A 20,937-nucleotide genomic window follows, 5' to 3' on the forward strand; every position below is an offset into this window, starting at 1 on the left:
CCTCGGTCCCGGTGCCCCCCCCCCCCACCGCTCTCCCCGGCGATCGTAGCGGATCACGGCCGAGTGACAAAGACCGGGATTTATTCCATTCCATCCTTCAATGCCCGTAGCCCCGGCGGCAGCGCTCCGGCCCCGCAGGGAACCCCCCGGTGCCCCCCGCGCCAGCGCGGGGCCGGGCCGACGGAGGGGGCTTCCGATGCAGCTCCTGCAGGGGATGGGGGGTCATGGAGTGAAGGGACTGGGGAAGGTGAGGGTCGGTGTCGCTGGGAAGCGGAGGCACAGCAGCACGGAGCAACAGGGATGGGCTTGAGGCACTTGCCAGGAGCCCCCGCAGATGCGGGCCGGGGGAAGGAGGGGAAGAGGCACGGAGAAGCTGACGAGAAGCCTGGCCGAGGCAGGCTGGAGGCAAGGCAGAGTGGGCAGGCTCCTCTGCAGCTGGAAAAGCAGCTCCCCGAAGGTAAAGGCACAACCCCTGGGCTGCGGCTGTATTCCCTCCCTTCTGAGTGTGGTCCACCAACAGCTCCCAGGACAGTGCTGCCCTCGGTCCTTGACCTGGGACTGCTCCCTGAGCAGTCAGGGATGCAGATCTCAACCTGTGAGGCAAAGAGCAGGGTCAGCCCCCACCAGGCTGCCACCCCCTCACCCCCCAGGCTCTCTGTGCCCCCTGCTCACTTACCTGAGAGCCGGTGGCCCAGGCTGGCCATCTTGGCAGGATGTGACATCAACCAGAAGTTGCGCTTGTTCTGCAATTTCTGGAACGGATTTGAGTCTCTCCTCCGCTCCTGCCTAATCTTCTTCATTTTCTTTACCTGTGCAGAGGTAGGAGAATGCTCAGGTCAGAGTGTAGAGGCCCCAGCCTCCTCCCACCTGCCCCAGTCCAGCACCCACCTTTCCTTTGTCAAACTCCTGGTCCCACTCATCAATGACAGTCTTGCTTTGGGCCAGTGCTGTGTCCCGAATGGCATCCTGGCTCACGGCAGAAACCTCACCCTGCCAGGTCAAGACTGCAGAGCAGCCAAGTCAGCAGAAGGACCAGGCTGTGCCCCACCGCACCCAGCCCCAGGCCCAAGGTGGGAGTCCCTTGCTCCTGCTGCCCATTCCGTGCACTCCCAACAGGCTCATGGCCAGGTGCACCTGCCTGGTTCCAGGAGCACCCCCTGCCTGCAGTCAGGCCCTGGCAGAGCTGGGGGGGCTCTGCCCCTATCCAGGACTTAGCCCCCTGTGCAGGGGGTCAGCATGGCTGTTCGCCCACCCAGGTGAGCCAGGATTACCTTGTTTGCCGTAAGCCTTGTCCAAGGAATTCTGGAGCAGCTTGCTCACCACGCTGGATTCCCGGCCCTCAGGGGCTGTGCCAGCCCAATTGCTGGCCACACGGCTCAGGGCAGCCAAGGAGTGCCTCTCATCCCCAGTCTGGTTGTCATTGGGACTTGCTGCCACTGTAGAAACAGGCAGGGTGAGGATGAGCCAGAGGGAGCAAGGGGACCTATCATGTCCCTCCCTCTCCAAAGCACATCTCATGCCAGGAAACACCGTTCGGACAGACAAGGTCCTGATGGCTGAGGGTGTTTGGGCACACAACTGCCTGTCCTGGGGGTCAGTCAAGGGGCCTGTCCCCACTTCCTCCTCCAGGGCAGGACAACAGGCCCCCCCAGGCAGCTGTGGGACCAGCAAGCACTGGGGATGGCACAGCAGTGCTCCAAGGAGGCTCTTGGGCAGACAAGCTGCTGGCTTGAGCCTGCCAGGCACCAGACAGGGCACAAAGTCACACCTGGGGTGCTGGTGGTGGTGACAGTGTTGGCAGCCTGGTTGCTGAGGTTTTCCATCCACTTGCGTTTGCGGTGCTTGTGCTCTCCAGCCTCCACGCTCTGATGTGTCTTGCAGGGCTCTGGCTCAGTTGTCCTGGAACTGGGGAAGGCAGCAGGGTCAACTCACTCCAACCACACCAGAGTGGGAGAGTCTGAGCTTCCCACAGAGCAGCAGGGCACAGAGACACCTGCACTGCACTTAGCAAAAGGTGAACCCACCCACAGCAAGCGGGGGCTTCAGCTGAATGTATGCTGAGGTGCATCCCACCTGCAGAAAGATGAGAAGCCCCCAACCACATCTCAGGGAGCCGTGGCTCAGGCTCTCACATGCCCCAAGCCCCTCACCTGTCTGAAGACAGCATCTCAGAGCTGCACTCTTCTGTCTTCTTCAAAGGCCTGTCTTTGTTCCTATTCTTCTTTTTCTTCTTCTTCCTCTTGAGGGGGAAAGTTGGCTCCATGCCCAGGTCAGTACTGGGCTCTGGCACATGTTGCTTGGGCCCACTCTTCATGTCCTGACAGATCAGACCATGGCTGAGACCCTTGCCTTCTACCTCCTTTCCCATGGCAGACAAGAAGTCCTTCTGAGAGCCAATGCTCTCCTTTTTGGGAGGCCTGGAGTCTTTGTCCTTGAAGCCCTCTGGAGAAACAATTCTCTCCTTCTTGGGAGGACTGGAGACTTCATCCATGTCCTTTGCAGACACAGCACAAGGGCTCCTGTCTGTGCTACGATATTTCCTCTTCCGACGCTTCTTCTTGAAGGAACCCTCTGGTTCCCCCTGGCCAGATCCCATCTCCCTGCTGCCAGAAAGAAAGTGGTGTGAAGTGTGGGCAGTGGAACCATGGGCCAGCAGGGAGGCAGGAGCTGAGCAGGCAACTAGAGCATGAAGCTGAAGGCAGACTTTTCAGGATTGGGAAGTTCTAGAGCAGATGAGGACAGGCTGAAGGACAGGAAAAGAGGCTTCTGAAAGCCCCTCTCCTCCTCCGTCCCCTGAGGTGCAGAAGCACAACACCCAACTGCTGCCATCTTGTCCACAAAACTGAAATCAGATGCTGCTCTGCAAGCACTTACAGGTCCCACACAGACCGGGAAAGAGTGGGTGCTGCTGCAGCACATGCTGGTGGTGAAGGCTACAAGGGAGACCCAGAGCAAGATCTAGACCAGGCTGGTGCCTTCTGATCCCATGGGACATTAGTACAGGGTCAGGGCCTGCAAAGCTCCCTCCCACTCTGTGCTGGTCAGCTCTTCTCAGATCTGAAGCAAACCCTGCCAGCCCTAGAGAACAGAAAAGCTGGCTGCAAGGCCACACAGATACCCCATGGAGCACCCAAGGCTGTCATTGGCCTTCCTGCCATGTGGGAGCCATGGCACTGCTTACCTTGGCTTGCCCAGAGGCCTAGGAGTGGAGTCAGGATGGGTGGTGGCTGAAGGTTGGGACTGTGCTTGGTGGTCACTCACGCTCACCTTTTGAGACGGTTTGCCCTGCAGTTATTGACATAAATAAAAACTTGGTGGTCTAACACTGAGGTTTCCATGAACCAAGAGAAAAAGGGGAGCCCAGAGAAAGGGGAGAACAGACACAAATGGGGCAGGGAAGTTGGGGGTGGGAGAATCAGAAGTGTGTTCAGTTAGAAGAACAAAGGAAAAAAGGAAGGAAAGAAATCTAAAGACCTGGAACCCCAGGGCACCCTCCTGCTGTGGCATCACCCCCGGCTACTGGCCACAGAGGACAGGTGACCCCAAGACCCCTCCACTGCAGGGACAGGTGCAGTCACCCCTCTGTCCCAGGCAAGGGGGCAAGAGCCATCCCCTGGATCACTCAGGGATGTGGACACCAACAGGGTCTGGTCCCAACAACCCAGCCCAGAGAGGGGTGAGAGCAGCCACCACAGCCCTGGGTTAGGAGCTAGGGGCTCTCCCCACCCACCCCTGGTCAACAGGGGCCTGGCAGTAGCCCCACACAACCTGTTTCAAAGGCACGAGATGCTGACTGGAGTGTCTGGGCAGAAGCTGAGACTCACCTTTTTGGCTGAGAGCACTAGTTTTGTAGCCACCAGTGGTGCCGTGGTGCTGCCCCACTCCAGAGCGGCGCTGCCCAGCGGGGAGGGTTTCACAGTGCCTGTCCCACAGCTTTTGGGGGCAGCCAGGTCAGAGTCTTTAGGGACAGCTGGCTTTGTGCCAGGGCTAGCGAGGAGGTGGGTGCCAGAGTCCCTTCCCTGAGAGGTGCAGAAGCTGCTGGAATTGCTCTTGGCCTTTTGGGTCTCCTTGGCCAGCGGCCCTACTGCGCTGCTCTGGGAATCCTTCTTCAGGGTCCTGGCCATTGCCCCACAGCCACTGAGCTCCTGACTGGGCTTCAGCAGCTTGGATGAGGTAGGTGGCTTCACACTGTCTGAGCCCTGTGGGGGCAGCCCTGCTTTGGCCCCAGTCATGGTGCTGGTGACATGGAAGCCTGCTCTGGGCATGCCAGGTGTCTGTGGCTTCTTAGGCCTCTGGACTGTGTCACAACTCAGTGGTGTGGCCTTGTGGGGCAGTTTGGATGACGGGGTCTGAGAGGGTAGTTTTGACAGAGCAATTCCGTTTGTCAGCTTTGGCCCCATCCCAAGAGAGCTGCGGGCAACAGGGACTCCAACATCACCTGGGCCTGGCAGCCCCTTCCCCAGCAGCTTGTCTCGTTTCTAGACAAGGAGAAAGAGAGAAGTTCAGGGAGGAGAGTCAAGGAGCAACAGACTGTGGCAGTGATACTGCCTTCCCCATGTCCAGTCAGGGTCCCTGGGTACAGCAGAATCAGGACCTCTCCTGCACAACACCCTCCCACTCACCCACCTCCTGGCATGGCTGCAGCCCCCAGTGCCCATGGAGCAGCAGCTCCTGGGAGCACCAACCTTCAGGACTCACCGCGCCCGTCGATGGCACAGGCAGGGTCCCGTTAATCTCAGTTCTCTTTATTTGCCTGGAGTCACTGCCACTGCAGCTGGGCAGGCTGAAGGCAGCTGTGGCCACAGGCCCTGCTGAGCTCCTCTTGGGGCTGCACAGCCTGGGGAAGGCAAGCACAGGTGTCAGCCGTGGGGATGGAGGTGAGCAGCAGACACATGTGAGGAAGGGGAGCCCAAGGCTCTGAGGAAGCGAGGACAAGGAGCTGGAACCCTGACAAGGAGCTGGACCCCTCCCTGCCACCCCCACCCTGAGCCAGCACACGCACAGGGGCGTTGGGGCTGCTTGATAAGGGGCCAGGAGGCACAGGGTGCTCTCTTACCTCAGGTAGAACAGCACATAGGCCTGCTGGTTGAGAACAACCTTGATGTTGCTGGGGTGGACCTCATGGTCGTTCATTCGATACCACTGCCCATTGCTGGCCTGTGGAAGGAGAACACGAATGTGGTCAGGCTGTGTCTGAGAACAGGGTCAGGCTCTGGCCAGGGACCCTCCTGGCTGGCAGAGCAGCAGGAACAGCACCCGTCATCAGAGCTCCTCTCCCCAAAAGCCACAGATGGCCCAGGGGGCAGGCCAGGGAGCTCTATCAGGGCAGACCTTCACGTTTCCTGCAGCAGAGCATAGTCTATGTCCCATGTCCAGTGCTCCACACCACCCACCCTGCCAAGCACTCTCCTGTCTGCACCCTAAATGGACCCACAAGCACCTACCAGGCCCCAGCCCAGACAGGGTCCCAAGGGAGCATCCCGGGCTCACCTTCACATAGCAGAAGTAGTGCCCTGCATTGCAGCTGTACCCAGAGTGCACCAGCACTGCATAGAGTCCATATGTGATGGGGTCACCCTTGGGCTCAGACATATATGGGCGGATGTCCAAGAACTCAGGGTATCCCACATCCTGTGGAAAGAAGATGTCTCAGGAGCTGGCATGGCTTTCTTGCCAGAGCAAGAGCAGCTCTGCTGTGCTACAAGTCCCATCTCTTGAGGGAAAGGACATGGTCTCCCCAGGCAGAGATGTCAGGATGAGCCCAGCTTCCCCCACTGAGAGCAGTGGGGAATGGCAACAGGACTGCACCAGGACCACCTCTCCCCCTGCTCGGGAGGCAGGACCTTTGGCCAGGACACAGCCCTGGCTGTGGATCACTGAGCACTCACCTTGGTGATTTTCCTTCCACCCAAAGAGTTGGAACTTCCAAAGCGTTTCAGTGAAATCGTGAGAACGTTGGAGGCTCGGTGGATGGTGAAACGTTTGCTGGCCGACACTTTCTTCCTGCACCTGCCCAAGAAAAGCTCAGGCTATTCAAGCTGTTCCAACATCCAGATGGCTGCCTGCCCTGGCCACACAGCAATGGCAAACCCGATGGGAATGGTGCTGCTGACACCAGGCACTGCTCCAGACACCTCCCCACGGCCATGCCCACTGGCCCAGGTCCTCCTTTGAAGACAAGGGAGCTGAGAAGCAGCAGGCTTCATCACAGGCTTCCATGGCCCTGTACATCATGGTTTAGCCATGGAGCAGGTACAGAAGCCCTCCCACATTGTGGCAGCCTTCCCACCAGCACACCTGTGGACCCCATTATGCCCCCAGCACCCCACACTCACATGCTACACCTGTAAGCGTTGTCCCCACCCAGCTGCTCTGGCTTCACAAACAGTTCCAAGGCCCGCACGATGTTTGCAGCTCGCTGCAAGGACAGGGTGGAGGTCAGGGCATGAGGGGCTTGTCCATGGCACAGCCCCACTCCCTGCAGAGCCACTGGCCCTGGGAGAGAGCACACAGCACATGGCTGCAGGCTGCCCCAAAGTCCTGAGCCTGCCCTGGCATGGTGTGGTGGCTGCTCTGCCCCACAACACTGCTGAGGACTCTCGGCTCACATTCAGGCAACAGGCACTGCTCTGTGAGACAGGGAAGGAGGCTCAACAGCAGGAGCTGTTTCCCTCCTGGCAGCACCATGTCTGCAGGTTAAGGAGCCTTAGAGCAGGAACATCCCTCTCCAGAACAGAGACACCCACCCCCAACCCTGCAGCAGTACCTCCACCTCCAGTGTCACATCCAGGTAAGGATCGTAGGTATCCGAGACAGTCTTGCACTCCAAACATTTCACTGCAAAGGAAGAGCCATGAGCACACCCTGGCACAACACCTGCAGCTGCCACACCCCAGCATAGCACAGCTGTCCCCTCAGTCCAGGTCTGGGCTCTGGAATGTCAGCACCAGAACTGACAGCCTTGAAGGGGAGAGGGCTGCCACTATGTGCTGGGGAAGCAAGTGTTGCCAGATAGCTGGGAATATGTGTCCTTTTGCTGATGGCAGTGAGCTGGGGACCCACAGCTTTGGTCCCACAGTCAGTGGCTTCTCCCATTGCCACAGGAGGGGTCATGACCCACAAGCACAGCAGGACTGACAGACTGCAGCTCTGGATCAGTTAAACATGCTCAGCCATTTTCCCCAAGGGTTTTACTGCCCAGGCCCAGACTGCTTGTACTCACCCCGGGACCGCAGGTAACCACCAAAGATCTGGTGAACCAGAGTTGTGGCCTGGGTCTGGCGATCCAACCTGCACAGAGACAGCAGCACCACATCTCACACTGTAACAGCCACCCCCATCAAACCCATCAGGACAGCCCCCTCCATGTGGCCAGTAGCTGGGCTGTGCCGCCCCAGGGCCAGAGGGAAGTCACAGCCCCTGCCAGACTGCTCTCCTTGTGTCTCAGATGAGGGATGACACCACGCTCCAACACACACCTTCCTCTTGAGGAAGCAGAAGCTCCTGGTTGGAGCTAGGTGCTGAGAACAGAGGCAGAGCTTCCCAGGACAAAGGGCCTGGGGGAAGCTGTCATTCAACAGCCACAGGGTTGGGGCTGAGCTAGCAAATAGGCCTGTATCCCTCAGCAACTGGGATGCAATCCCAACCTGTAGCAGCCTCAGGATCTGGAGGCAGGACTGCAGCTGTGCTGAGGTGGAGGAGTCAGCAGAAGGTGAACAACAGCCCAGACCCCTGTCCCTGAGGGGCAAAGAGCTAGACTCACACCTGAGGCCCCTGGAGTCAGAACCTCCCCACAATAAGGCTGACCTGGGGCACATGTTCACTCCACAGTCCACTCCCGTGAGTGCAGGGGACCAGCAAGGAAACAGCAAAGAGCAGTGATGGGCCATCAGGCCCCACATACTTGGTGTAGCCATTCAGGCAGGCCTTCTGCATGGCATCGATGGTGTAACGCAGGAACTCGTGTGCATCCTCCTGCCTGCCGAAGCGCAGGTTATGGGAAATCTCTGCAAGAGAGGGAGGACTGAGCATGTGCTGCAAAAGATGTCAACCCTCCCTGCCTTCCCTGGGAAAATGTCTCTGGGGTTCAAGTCCCCTCAAGCCAAACCAGACATCAGACTCATGTCACAGAGGAAGCCCCTGGCACTCTGAGGCTCCATGAGTCATCTCAGTGGAGCTGTTGGCCAAAACATGCCCCAACCTCAATAGTTCTGCTCCCACATTAGTAATGGGGGGGGGCAGCCCTCCTTACTCTTGAGGTCCCGGATGATGGAGAGTGGCTTTATTGCATTGCCGCTGTTGGCAAAAGCCTGTATCGTGTGGTTCTGCATCGTGCACATCATGCAGAAGCTTCCGTGGGCACCTGGAGCAGGAGAGACAACACGACGTTGGGGACAAACCCAGGACAGATGGAGGCAGGACAGGGGATCTCTGGTCCAATACAGCTCAGGCACGCTCAGTGTTCTTTATGAGCTCAGTGCTCCAGGACATGGGGACCAGCCCATGCCACCCCAACTGGCACAGCCCATCCCAGGACCAGCCACGGCAGCTCCCCAGGTGAGACAGCATTCACACGGATAGAAAACAGGTCCCAGGTATGCACTGGACAAGCCCATAGGTTGGTCCTGAGGGGCAGATTCCACTGGCAATCCTATGGATGGGGCTGCCTGGGTGTTCCCTGTGGTGACAGCCCAGAGCAGTGCCTGCCACACTGCTCTTTTGTAGTCCCCACAGTCAGGGGCTATTCAGGACTCCCCAGCTGAGCCCCCAAGAAGCCAGCAGCCCCAGTGGGCCCATCTCAGTCCTGGCTACACCCAGCAGAGAGAGTGGCCCCAGAAACAAAGATGCCAAGCTTGGGAACATTGCTATGGTCAGGAAAAGTGAGTAGGAACCAGGAACAGCCTCCTGACAGAGAAACAGGCAGAAAGGAGCAGAGTAGGTGCATTCTGATATCTGCACTCCCTCACCAGAGCGAGGCACAGAGGTGCTGAGCGCAGCACTGTGCGCAGGACAGGCAGAGGCTGCTCCTCCCTACCAGCCCCCTGAGCCGGTGTCCCCACTCACAGGTGCGTCCGTGCTCCCGGGAGAGCAGGTAGTTGGTGAGCGGCGGTGTGTAGGTCAGGCACTGCAGCGCCGAATTCAGGAAGCAGGTGTTCCCCAGGTTACTCAGCCCGGCGCCTACACGGTGGACCCGCTCCCACTTCATGGAGAGCTTCTGGGCTGGGAAGAGAACCTTCTGCGGCGCGGGGATCCCGTCACCCGCGGCCCCCGGCAGGGCATGGCCGTGTCCTGCGGGGAGCGGAGAGTCAGCCGCGGGCAGGAGCACGGCGGACGGAAGGCTCCCTTCACCCTTTCCACTTACCCCGGGGATTGTGCGGCCGCTCCGGAAGGCTGCCGGTGACGCCGGGAGGGCGGCCGACGGCCTCGGCCCCGATGTGCTCGTACTTGTCCCGCAGCTGCTCCAGCTGCCCGGCCAGGCCGCGGCGGGCGGGCACGAACTCGATGCGTTGCTGCAGCACGGAGCGGGCGGCGGCGGCCAGCGGCCGGCCCAGCTCCGCCGCCGCCTCCCGCCGCCCCGGCTCCAGCGCCTCCCGCAGCTTCTCCGCGATCATCGCGGTGGGCGGCCGGCTCGGCGAGCCCGGCGGCCGAGCCTGCAGGGAGCGAGGAAAGCGGCGGCTGAGCGGGGAGCAGCGGCCCGGTAAGGTCGCTCCCGCTGCGCTCCGGCTCTCCGAGCAACCGGCCGCCGCCGCGGCCCCCTCAGCGCGCCCCTCGGCCGCCGCGGGCACCGCGCCCCCGCCGCCGCCGCCATATGCGGCCCGGCCGGTCCCGGCGCTCCGCTCCCCACGGGCGGCCCCGCCGGCAGGGCAGAGGAGCGCGGCGGGACGGGGCCGCCGAGTCCCGGTGTCCCCGGGCCCGTCCCGCCCGGTCCCGGCAGCGCTCACCATCCGGGTCCCACCGCACGCACGTGTCGCCACACGGCCACTCGCCCGCCGCCAGCACAAACTCCTTCCGCGCCGGCCCTGAGGGGCGGCTCCGCCCCGCCTCTGCGCGGCCGCGGCGGCTCTCCCGGCACCGCCCGGAGCCGCGGCCGCTCCGCCTCCTTGTTCGGAAGAGCCAACGGGGAGACCAGCTCCGCCCGCCCGCCGCCAGTCCCGGCGAGGACGGAGGCGGGACGCGGCTGCACAGGCAAAGGAGGCCGGTGACGCCGCTCCCACAGCAGGGCGGTCCTACGAGAGGACATTTCCACGAGGGATCGGCCACAGTGCGGGGTCTCGGCCCCGGTCTCGCCCCCTGAGTCATGGCCCCGGCCCGGTCCCGCCGGATCCCGCCCTCAGCGCTGCCGCCGGCATCCGAAGCAGGGCCCTCGGCAGCTCTTCCCCTCCCCGTCTCGTTCCTCTCCCTCCGCGGGGATCGCTCCTCTCCGCAGCTCAGGAGGGGCGGCGGAGGCTCGGGGGCTCCGGTTGGCTCCGGTTGGGTCCGGAGGGGATCCCGGCCGAGCCGCCCCAGGCACGAACCCGAGCAGCGGTCCCTGCCCCTCCTTCCCCTTGCCCCGGAGCTCCCGGCTCGGACCCTCTGCGGGTACCGGGGCGGCTCCAGCGCCGGACGAGGAGACGGAAATCACGGCACAGGGACGACAGAGCCGGCGGCAAAACAAGTGGCGATATTGAAGTCAAAGACAGAGGAGCAGCAGCGACAGGAGCACAATGGGTACAGCCATACAGAGCGCCCGGGATGCGCGGTCGGGACTGAGTAAAGGTTGGGGTTTTTTTTTCTTTTTCTTTCTTTTTAATTTTTCTCTTTAATATGTTGAAATTGCCCAGACTGGTCCAGTACGACATCTCAAACCTTACAGCATGAAAACCCCACTTGGCACAGGGCTGCAGGGAGCATTCCCTGCACGCTCCCAGAGCCATGGGGTGGACGTGCCAGTGCTGTGACAGCTCCAGCATCGCTGTGGCATGGGCATGGCTCAGAGAACTTAGGGCCGAGGGGTGTCAGGGTGTCACCCGAGGGAACAGGTTTTCCTGCAGCTGCCCTGCTGCCAGTTTCAGGCTCCACTCCCGACGCTGCAGAGAAGGGAGCTTGCCTGGCTGCAGTGGTGCTGAGGGCCGTGGCATGGCCCAAATCTGCACGAGGCGATGATGGACACCTTGTGCCCATGCAGCCAGAGCTCCGGCCCCTGGTGCCCTGCCAAGGGTTCCAGGTCAAGCCTGTGCAATGGTGGCATCTGCAGAAGGATCTGTAGCAGGTTGCAGGGGAACGGAGACCCCTGGAGAGAGGACCATGTGGAGAGAGGGGCAACAGTGCATGGGTGCATGTCAGGGGTCACCCCAGATATGCTAACATGCCCCTCCAGCTTTCTGGGACAAGGCACCTGCGCAGGAGTTGTCTGGCCCTGTGAAAGGCCTGGAGCCCCTTGCTGGGGGTTCTGCCACATGGTAAAGCCCCCCAGAGTCCCTGCCCAGAGGGGTACCCTTCTGGCACCCCGAAGGGAGAGGTAGGTGGTGGGGAAGGTGTACAGCAGGGCTGCCAGGTGCTGCAGTGAGGAGGGCTGTGTGTCTGGAGCTGTGGGGCAGGCTCCCGCAGCGGGGCACTGGTAGACCTGCTACGCAGCCAGGGCAGCTCCCACCACTCACAAGGGCTTGATTCCTTCACAGCTGCCAGAGCCAAGCGTGGCTGGGGGATTGCGACCCTGGCAGGGAGGTCCCCACACCCTGCTCAGCCCTGCCACGAGCGAAGGATGCCCCGTGCAGCTGTGGGCTGCCAGGAGCCTGCAACAGAGTGGGTCCCTGTCCCTGTCCCCCACACACGTGTGGCAGCCACCGGGGCCCCCTGCGGCCGAGTGGATTTTCATGCTGTCTTCAGGATTTGATATCAGCGTGGACCAGTCTAACATCTCGCAGGTTTTTTTCTACTGGCTACTGGAATGCGCTCGTTTGGCTTAGGGGTCCTCGATGTCGAGAAACTCTTGCTTGGGGGGGGCCATGCCGCGGTACCAGGCGCATGAGCCGTCGCTCCTCTTGATGCAGGCGTAGTGCTTCGCCTGCCGCCCATCCACGTTGTTCTTCTCCATCGCCCAGTCCGTCCAGAGACACTCATCCGAGGAGGAGACGAAGCAGGGGATGGAGAGGCAGCGCGAGATCTGTGCATAACAGAGACCGTCACCCACCAACCCCAGTGGGCACTGGGCCAGGAGGAAGCAGCATGCTCTGCTTCATCCACCCCCCCAGCTCTGGACAGGGATGCCAGGTTGACCCTGCCCTGTGGGACACAGTGGGGATGCAATTCCAGTGCAGGGAACTGCGGAACCCCTGGTTGCCAGTCCCAGGGCTGGCCTTGGTTCCCAGCCAGAGGAAGACAGAGGCGGGTCTGCCCAGCCACGTGCTGTGTCCCTGCACAACGTCACCCTTGAAGGACAAGGAAGAGCATCTCACTGTGGAGCCCACCCCTGCCTGGGGGCTGCAGACCCTCCCTGGTGTGGGGCATGTGGGAGGCAGCCTGGTTGCTCACCTTGCACTCGCAGCCCATCTGGTACCGCTGGTTTAGGCTCTTCTTCTGGGTTGGGGTCAGCGAGTCCCAGGTGGACACCAAGTCACAGAGTGTGATGTGCATCTTGCCATTGCCCTCTGACTTTCCTGGGGAGATGCCAGACAGACCATTCATGAGAATCCCCCCAGGGCCTCGAGACCCCGCATTGGGTCATGGTGCCTGGGGCCCCTCACTGTGTACTGTCCCTCATGACCTCTGGGGAGCAGAGGCTTGTCCCCCAGCTGCCCCCGCCATGGCTCGAGGCTGCCGAGCACAGCCAGGGAGTTCCCCGAGGGCTGGTGGCAGGAGCAGGAGAGGCAAGGGGAGAACGTGCCCAGCGAGCAGGCATCTTGTGGGGCACATGAGGCATACATGCCAGCACTGTCCTGACACCCCCTGAGAGCCCTGCCTGCAGTGCTCACCTGCAATGAGATACTCCTTCTTCCCGCCGGTGTCCAGCAGCCGGCCGCACACGGCAGTGGATGGAGCCGTGTAGATGAACTCTATGTCCTGGTCAGGGCCCTTGAACATCTGGGGAGCAGAGGCAGGAGTGAGTGGCTGGTGAAGGGGCCACCCCACGCCCCCAGCCTCCTGACCCGAGGGTGCCCCATTACCTTGATCTGCTTGATTTCATACTGGATGCGTTTGATTGGATTCCCGTATATATCGTTCCCCGAATCCACCTCTTTTGCAGAGACGGCCTTGGCTCGGATCACTGGAAAGGAGAGGTGAGGTAAGTGGGGCTGAGCAGTCCCACTCAGGCCCTGCTTCTCACAGGGTCTCCTACCTTCACAGGCGACTACTGCCCCAGCAGAGCCCACTGCCTGCCTGGCTGCCTGTAGAACCGGCTGTCACCCGCTGTCCCCAAAGGGCTTGGGCTCTGGCACGTGCAGGACAGTGACGAGCAGCACACTCAAGGCGGGTGATACGGAAAGTTCACAACAGGATCACCTGGCCGCAGGGCTGGTGTGGCACTGTGACAGGGGACAGCTCTGCTGCGGCAGGGTCCCTGCGGTCACGCTGCTGCCACAGCCCAGGATGTGCGGACCGGCATGTGAGCGCTCGGCACGTGGCAGTGACCTGCAGGGGGCCAAGCGGTCAGGGCGGGCGGCCAGCTCACCCTTACTCACCGGCTGGGACGTGGGGCTGCCTCATGCTGCGCAGGTTGCCTGTCTCCCTGCAACTGCGACCTGCAGCCCGCGGTTGTGCCCAGCTCCCTCCATCAGTACAGGGACTGAAGCTCCCAGGCAGCACCAGGGACGCTGATGGTGAAAGGGACAGTGACAGTCCCAAAGCTAGAACTCCTGCTCAGCACCCAGAGTGTGGAGGGAGCCTGGCTGCAGGGGCAGTGGCTGGCAGGGCTCCCTGCTCTGCCAGGGGTACCCCCAACCAACAGGAGGGACAGCTCCCCACCCCTCAGGGCTCCCTCGTGCCCTGCCAGCCCCCCAAGCACTGTGGGGCAGGGAACAGGGAGCTGGGCACTCTCACAGAGTTCATCCTGGCTCATGTCCCCACTGAAAGGTGCTGGGCTGGGAGCAGCCAGGGACATGCAGAGGTCACCCACTGCCTGGCACAGAGAAGCTTCTTCCACCTGGCATGGCCAGGAGAGGGAATCTGACCACACTCTATAAATACTGCAGGGTGTGGGGGCATGCAGACAGGCTATTTAAGCTGAAGGTCAGGGGGGCACGGCCCCACGTGGGCACCATCAAGTGCCAACAGTTTACTCTGTTGGTACTCTGCACCAACATAAGCAGGGACCAGGGAAGAGGATTCCCAAAATGGCCATCCCCAGTCACTGGCAGCACTTGTTCAGTGCATGGCTCGGGGAAGCAATGGCTACACTGGGGGCTTTCCCATCCCTTGGGAAGGGCTGGACTGTCCAATCACAGTGGCAGCACCTCAGCCACACGTGGGGGCAGCGCCCACTCCTCTGTCAGCAGTGTGTTGGGATCACCACAGACACGGGCCGCCCCTCGCCTCTGCAGCCACCACGTCTCCTGTGTGCCAAACCCTGCACACCACCAGCGTAACTCGGGTGCAACCAGTGCCGGCCCTGTGGCTCCTGTGCGGGGAATGGTTACTGGTTCAGTGGGCTCCAGCCTTTTCCATTCACGTGCTGATGAATCACTTGACAAAAATGCAGCCCGATTCTGGGTGGATTTGTTCTGAACAGTGCGGCTTTGTGGAGGGGACGACTGCGCTGCGCTTTCCCCGCCAAGACCCCGCAGTGCAGCCAAGCTGCTCCACGCCCGCCAGGAACCAGGGCAGCGGAGGGAGCCCTGAGGAGAGCCTGGGATGAGGAGGCCGGGCAAGGGATGGAGGAAACCCCTGTGTGCCCAAGAACCAGTAGTCAGACTTCCCCAAATGCCAATGCCCCCACTAGCCTTGTCACCCACCACTCCTGCTGCTGACCTGGGCAGCCACCAGCCAGGGAGCCCAGACCCTCTGTGAGGACGAGCCAAGGCTCTCTGGCTCCTGGGGCACATGGCAGGCACAGCACACTGTTGGCACTGGCTTACCAAATCAGACCAGGGAAATGCTTGAAACACTCCTTCCCCAGGCAGGCCAAGCAAGAAGGCTCTCTGTGGGAGCAGAGGGTCCCCTGGCACAGTGGGACCCCCACTGGTGACATCTGTGCAGGTCCCCAGGGCTGCCATTGTGGCTTTCCCATAGTGAAGACTCAGAGCCCTCCAGGGACAGAGACACCCTGCAAGGTAAGCAGGTCCCCTTGCTGCCCTCAGCCACCAGCATCAGTCCCACTGCATCAGCAGATGCCATAGTGCCATGAGGAAGGTCCCACCCTGTACCACTGCTCCTGGCTGGGTGATGGCACAGACCAGCCAGGAGGGACCAGGGCCACAGTGCAAATCCAGGAGCAAAGCTGGGGACACACAGACTCACCCAATGCCACAAAACCACCAGGTTGTCTCTCTGGGCTTGCCAGTGTTGGGGTTTGTCCTCCCTGGCCTCAAGTAGGGTTACCCCACCTCAGGGCACCACTGTGCTCGCCTGTGCCCCATGGGAAGAAAGGCAGCACAAGGACCCTTGGCCATGGGACCCCACCACTTCTGGCCCAAAACTTGCAGAATGGCTGCCCCTTCCTCTGCTATCCCACCCCAAACCCCACCAAGCCACCCTGGTGTCCACACCCACCCGCAGCTGCCCGAGAAGCGCCAGTGCCCACGGACATCAGGGGCCACTACTGGGCTGGATGCCCAGGGAACAAAGCTCCCTTCTCCAGGGCTGCTGGCAGCAGAGGGGTTGGCTGCCAGTGCCAGCACTGCCCGCTGCCTGCCTGGCACTGCCAGCCCATGCACCTTGACCCCTTGGTGAGGGCAGCCCTGAGGTCACTCCAGCCCTGCTTGAGGCCGGCGGAGCTGGGGAGATAGCGATCCACCCTGGGAGGATTCCTGCACGCCAGCCCTGCCCGCTGCAAGGGCAACAACCACATCCCAGGTGCTTGCTGGCATCCCAGCGCCTGCCCGCCCGCCAGCAGCCGCAGCGACAGGCACCCCGCCCTGGCACAGTGGTTTGAGGATGCTGAGGCCGGAGGCACGCAGGGCTGAGCAGGGCAGCCCCGCAGCGGGAAGGAAGCGGAGGCCGCGGAGACTCCCCGGTGCCCAGCAGCGCCCGCGGGGCGGCGAGAGGCAGCGGGCGGCAGGTCCCGCTCGCCCGCCGGCCTGCGCGGGGGCCACGGGCTGAGCGCTGCCGTGGCCGTGTGCGTCATTCCGGCCGCTGACGGGAGCGGGATGGAGCCCAATCAGCGGCAGCCCCCGCGTCAGCCCACGGCCCCTCCGCGCCAGCCGTACGGGAGGGCTCGGCTGCCGCGCTCGGCAGGGCGGCACCGGGCACCGGCAGCGCCCCGGCCCCGCCAGGCACGGCGGGGTTTGCAGGCAGCTGCAGCCCGCAGGGACAGCCCCACCATTCCCCCGCAAATCCCCTCCTGTGCCCGGTCCCTGCTGGCACTCACCGTGCCTGTCCCGAGGACCCGAGCACCGGGACGACTGGGATGGGGCGATGCTGCCAGGGGCTGTATCCCAGCTGCCCCGCCTCAGGCAGCACCGAGCCAGTCCCTGCTCTCCCCCGCCCCATCGACGGCCTGCTGCCTCGCAGGGGCAAGGCCACGGCTCTGCCTAGGAGGGGTCAGCATCAACCCCTCACACCCCACACCCCTGCGCTGCTCCAGAGGAGACGGAGCATAAGCCGGGTTTCCTGGTGTGGCCCCTGGTCTGGCTGTGGCACCACTGAGCAGCCGAGCACCTCCTGCAGCAGAGCAGCCCAGCAGAGCAGCCACCAGGCTCCAGTGCCTGGGCACAACCCCACTGAGGGATGTTGGATGGGGCAGCCCCAAGCCCTTGGGCCCCGCAGAAACCTGTGCTCATCTCATGAGCCAGGACATGCAAGCACAGGCTGGCAGGTTCTAAGTCACCAGCCCCAGTGACACAAACCCAGCCTCTCTGTGACCCCTAGCCCCTCAGGAACCCCAATGCAGAGTTGCATCTGCCTCCCCTTGCAGCACCTGGAAGTGCAGCCCTGGGCTGCAGCTCTCAGTCTCTGCATGGCAGAGCAAGTGCAGGGGCAGGTGCAAGGCCAAAGGGGCCATGGGGATGTGCCAGGTGCTGCCCACACTATGCAGAGGAGATCCCAGGGCCAGGACCGCACACTGTGCTCACCCTGATACCCCATATGAGGGTTCAGCATGAGCCTTGGGGACCGTTCACCTTGGGTGCACCCACCCAGCACTGCAGGACATCAGCCATCCCCACACCACCACATTTCTGTCAAGGGCCCAGGCTGGACACAGGTCCCTCCAGCCACAGCAGCTGGGAAAGGTCCCAGCAGCACCGGGGGCCCCAGGTCCTCCCTGGGCTCCACACACCTGCTGGGATGGAACTGGTTGAGGAATGTCCCAACTTCAAAGAGCATCCAGGGGGAAGATAAGAAACAGCAAAAGGCCAGGGAACACAGGATCATCCCAGGTTGTGCCCCACTCTGTCCCCAAGCCCAGCACTATTTTCAGGTAGGCCCACACGAGGCACATTTGATACAGACAAGCTGCACAAGCAGCTTGGGCTGGGAGCCAGAAGGTGCCAGCGCTGTCGGCAGCGTGGCTGGGAGGACGCTGCCTCGGCAGGACAGGGTGTCTGCAGGACGGTCACCTGCCGAGGGCAGCGGGGCAGCTGGAGACCACAGCTCAGCCAGGCAGTGCCCTCCCAGGGGACGGTGCAGACAGTCAGGCCCGCCAAGACAGACAGTGACTCAGCAGCTGAGTCAGGGCTGAGCCGGCACCCCACGATGGGCAGTGAGTCACGAGTGCCCCGAAAGCCGATCCTGACAGGAGTGTGATGGGAAGCCACAGCCGCGCTGCCCGAGTAGGCACAGGGCATCCTGTGGGTCAGGGACACCAGCTCCAGCAGCAGCTCCAAAAATCCAGCGCTCCATTTTGTCTCAAATCCTCCCTGTCCCCAACACGCCTCGTGGGGAGGCTGGGCACTCGAGGCAGCAGCCAAGTGCTGGGGGAGTTGCCCTCACGGAGGAAAGATGCTGGGAGTGAGGTCTGGAAAGGACGCCCGTGAGGAACATCCTGGATCTGGAGCAAGGGACAGGGCAGGGCCATCCAGAGGTTGGGGCTGCCTCAGTGTTTGGGAATGTTACCTCTCCAGCTGAGCCTGGGAACGGGCCCGCGGAGGAAAGCGCCGGGAACTGGGGCTGGCCTGTTCGGTTCATATGTTAAAATTTAATAAGGGCATTATTCATAGAAAGAGGAATCCAGATCCCGGCGCTGCCAAGCCCTCCCTTTCAGCAGCATCCAAGCCGAACAAAGTGGGACGGGGGAAAGGAAATGCCTGGAAATAAGGCGCAGACGGGGTGACCGAGCCGTGGCGGCAGCCGCCGGGGATAGGGGCTCCTCCGGGCTCCGGGCCGGTGCCGCGGCCGCACTTGGAGGGTCCCGACCGCCCCCGGGCCCCAGCCCCGCGCTGCCACGTCCCTCCGTGGTGTCATCAGAGTCGGGGGAGGCCGGGCCCTCCCGTGTCATTCACCGGGGGGCGGCCGTAGCCGGGCTCCGGTCGCCCCTCGCAGCGGCGAAGCCGCCCCCGGGAGCGGCGGCGGGCGCGGGAGCCCCCCCGAGACGGCGGGAGGAGGTGCGGGGTGGGACGGGCATAGCCCGGACCGAGGGACCGCGCCCGGCCGCGCATCCGCGCCCGCCGACACACCCCCGGGCCGGGCCGGCGCTGCGGGCAGGTGCCGGGGGTCGGGGGGCTCTGCCCGCTCCCCGCCCGCCCCGCGCCAACTTTCCGCTCCTTCCCCCGCCTCGAAGTTGGCGCGGGCGGGGGCTCGGGGGGCTCGGGGCGGGGTTCCCCGCGGCGCTCACCTACGTCGGCGTTGCAGAAGGCCTGTTGCGGGTGGATGGGCGAGCAGCTGCAGGCGTCGGCCGGACGGGCCCTGCCGAGCAGCAACACCGCCAGCCAGGCCAGCAGGCTGGGCAGCGCGGCGGGCATGGTGCGGGGCTGCGGGCGCGGCCACCCGGCCCCGATCCCGCACCCACCGCCGGGCCCGGCCGAGCCGCCGCCGGGAACTTGGGTCCGGCCGGGGCGGGCGCTCTGCGGCCGCCGCTCCGTTGCCTTCGCGGAGCCGTTCGCTTCCTCCCCGCCGCGCTCGGCCTCGCTCTTTAACGTGCTCCGGGGATCTGCTGCTCCTCCTCCGCGTGGCGCGGGGCCAGCCCGGCTGCGCCCGCCCTCCGCGGGATGCGGCTCCGCCGCGACCGCTGCCCCCGCCCCGGCACGGCCCCCGCCGCGGGCACCGGCCGCCCCCGCCCCGGCACGGCCCGGCCCGCCGCCCCGGACCCCCGCCCACGGACCGCAAACCCCCGCTCCGGAGCTGCCCCCGCCCACGCCAGGAGAGCAGTGCATGGCCGGACAGGCAGCAGTTCTGGCCGTGCCAGAGAATTCCTCCCCACCTTCGGCCCCTCCAACCCAGCTTGTCCCGTACCCGAGTTCCCCTGCCTGCTTCCTGCTCCTGCCGGGGCTCCTGTGCCACAGCGACCTGCCCGAAACCTCGGGCCTTTGCCCCCAGCACAGCTCCAAACATCCACCTTGTCTCTATCCTGAATGCGTGATGGGGTTTAACCCCGGTGGGCAGCTCAGCCCCCAGCTGCTTTTCGTTCATTCTTCCCAGCGGGGTGGTGAGAGAACTGGGAAGGGGAAAGTGAGAAAACTGCTGGCAGAGATAAAGGGAGTTTTACAGGTGAAGCAAAAGCCACACATAAGCAAAGCAAAACAGGCAATTCTTTCACCCCTCCCCATGGCAGGCAGGTGCTCAGCCATCCCCAGGGCAGCCGGGAAGACAAATGCCATCACTCTGAATGTCCCCCCCTTCCTCCAGCTCTATATGCCGAGTATGATTCCACACGGTGTGGAACATCCCTTGGGTCGGTTGTTCTGTGTCCCCTCCTGACTCCTTGTGCCTCCCCAGCCCCTCACTGGTGAGATGAAGAGCAGAATAGGCCTCAAGCTGTGAAAATGCTGCTCAGCAGTAATGAAAACATCCCTGTTATCAACACTGTTCCCAGCACAAATCCAAAACACTGTCCTACACCATCTAATATGGAAAAAACAGATGCTATCCCAGTCCAAACCCACACACTGTGTCACCACGGAGGTGTCAGGATGCTGCTGCTGTCACTGTTTCCGTTCTCTGTGCCTGCCTGGCAGCTGAGAGGGCTCCATCTCTCCAGCAGTGCCCTTGTCCCAGCATGGTGGACAGGGTCACAGCTTCTGATCACAGCTGGACCAGGTGTCATGGGCATGTGTTGGCAGGACAGCCATCCCCATTGCCACAAAATATGCTCCTGAGCCAGCCTCTTGCCACAGCACTGCCATGGATCCTCCCAGTAGAGGGAAGTGATAGAGATGCTCAGCCTCCAGGATGAGAAGAAACAGCAGAACTGGGGAGGCAGACCTGGCCCAGATCCTGACTGAGCCTGCAGGGAACACATAGCAGGTGACAGCACCAACAGAGCTGGGATGCTGGATGCCACCTGGAGATGCAGCCCCAGGCTGCTGACTCCACTGTGGGGCTGACAGTGTGCAGAGGCTCCAGCAGCAGCAGGATTCCTGCTGGTCCAGCTGCCTGAGGCATTGGTGCTGCTGCTCTGAGGGCAGCGCAGTGCTGAGGGCAGGGCCCAGGGATGCTTCAGCCCAGGGGACAAGAAGGGAGCAGGTAGCAGGGACAGCCACTGGCACAGCCCCGGGGCCACAACAGGTGCTGTGGAGCTGTCAGCGCTGGGCTAGGAGGGTGAGTGAGGCCAGGAGGGTGAGCGAGGCCAGGAGGGATTGCCAAGCAAAGTGCAAGTGATGGTTGAGTAGCTGTCATGGACTGTGGCCAGCTGGCACCCAGTGTGAGCTC

At 62.6% G+C, this 20,937-nt stretch overlaps 2 protein-coding genes across 2 annotated transcripts; both read right to left on the reverse strand.

Moving 5' to 3' along the window:
- Nucleotides 1-64: 64 nt before the first annotated feature.
- USP36 (ubiquitin specific peptidase 36) lies at nucleotides 65-10,071 on the reverse strand. The gene is made up of 20 exons (XM_066332195.1): nucleotides 9,942-10,071; nucleotides 9,362-9,650; nucleotides 9,064-9,288; nucleotides 8,252-8,362; nucleotides 7,904-8,006; nucleotides 7,223-7,290; nucleotides 6,767-6,837; nucleotides 6,336-6,418; nucleotides 5,889-6,009; nucleotides 5,491-5,631; nucleotides 5,057-5,157; nucleotides 4,699-4,837; nucleotides 3,825-4,478; nucleotides 3,182-3,285; nucleotides 2,151-2,603; nucleotides 1,769-1,905; nucleotides 1,272-1,436; nucleotides 889-1,004; nucleotides 677-809; nucleotides 65-593 (listed from the first exon to the last, which is right to left on the reverse strand). The coding sequence occupies exons 1-20, from the start codon at nucleotides 9,942-9,944 to the stop codon at nucleotides 589-591; spliced, it is 3,222 nt and encodes a 1,073-aa protein (XP_066188292.1). The 5' UTR covers nucleotides 9,945-10,071; the 3' UTR covers nucleotides 65-588.
- A 568-nt stretch (nucleotides 10,072-10,639) lies between these two features.
- TIMP2 (TIMP metallopeptidase inhibitor 2) lies at nucleotides 10,640-19,204 on the reverse strand. The gene is made up of 5 exons (XM_066332205.1): nucleotides 18,905-19,204; nucleotides 13,143-13,243; nucleotides 12,951-13,059; nucleotides 12,511-12,635; nucleotides 10,640-12,142 (listed from the first exon to the last, which is right to left on the reverse strand). The coding sequence occupies exons 1-5, from the start codon at nucleotides 19,029-19,031 to the stop codon at nucleotides 11,942-11,944; spliced, it is 663 nt and encodes a 220-aa protein (XP_066188302.1). The 5' UTR covers nucleotides 19,032-19,204; the 3' UTR covers nucleotides 10,640-11,941.
- Between the last annotated feature and the right edge of the window lie 1,733 nt (nucleotides 19,205-20,937).

Source organism: Sylvia atricapilla, chromosome 18 (genome assembly GCF_009819655.1).
Source record: "Sylvia atricapilla isolate bSylAtr1 chromosome 18, bSylAtr1.pri, whole genome shotgun sequence".
NCBI classification, from domain to species: domain Eukaryota; kingdom Metazoa; phylum Chordata; class Aves; order Passeriformes; family Sylviidae; genus Sylvia; species Sylvia atricapilla.

What these genes read in the sequence shown, in the direction of transcription:
- TIMP2 (XM_066332205.1), bottom strand. Translation starts at nt 19,031, where the DNA reads ATGCCCGCCGCGCTGCCCAGCCTGCTGGCCTGGCTGGCGGTGTTGCTG. An exon ending in CTTCTGCAACGCCGACGTAG is followed by an intron (nt 13,244 to 18,904) that starts GTGAGCGCCGCG and finishes TCTCCTTTCCAG; the next exon opens with TGATCCGAGCCAAGGCCGTC. An exon ending in ATGAAATCAAGCAGATCAAG is followed by an intron (nt 13,060 to 13,142) that starts GTAATGGGGCAC and finishes TCTGCTCCCCAG; the next exon opens with ATGTTCAAGGGCCCTGACCA.
- USP36 (XM_066332195.1), bottom strand. An exon ending in GCGGCCGCACAATCCCCGGG is followed by an intron (nt 9,289 to 9,361) that starts GTAAGTGGAAAG and finishes CGCTCCCCGCAG; the next exon opens with GACACGGCCATGCCCTGCCG. An exon ending in AACGCTTACAGGTGTAGCAT is followed by an intron (nt 6,010 to 6,335) that starts GTGAGTGTGGGG and finishes TTTCTTGGGCAG; the next exon opens with GTGCAGGAAGAAAGTGTCGG.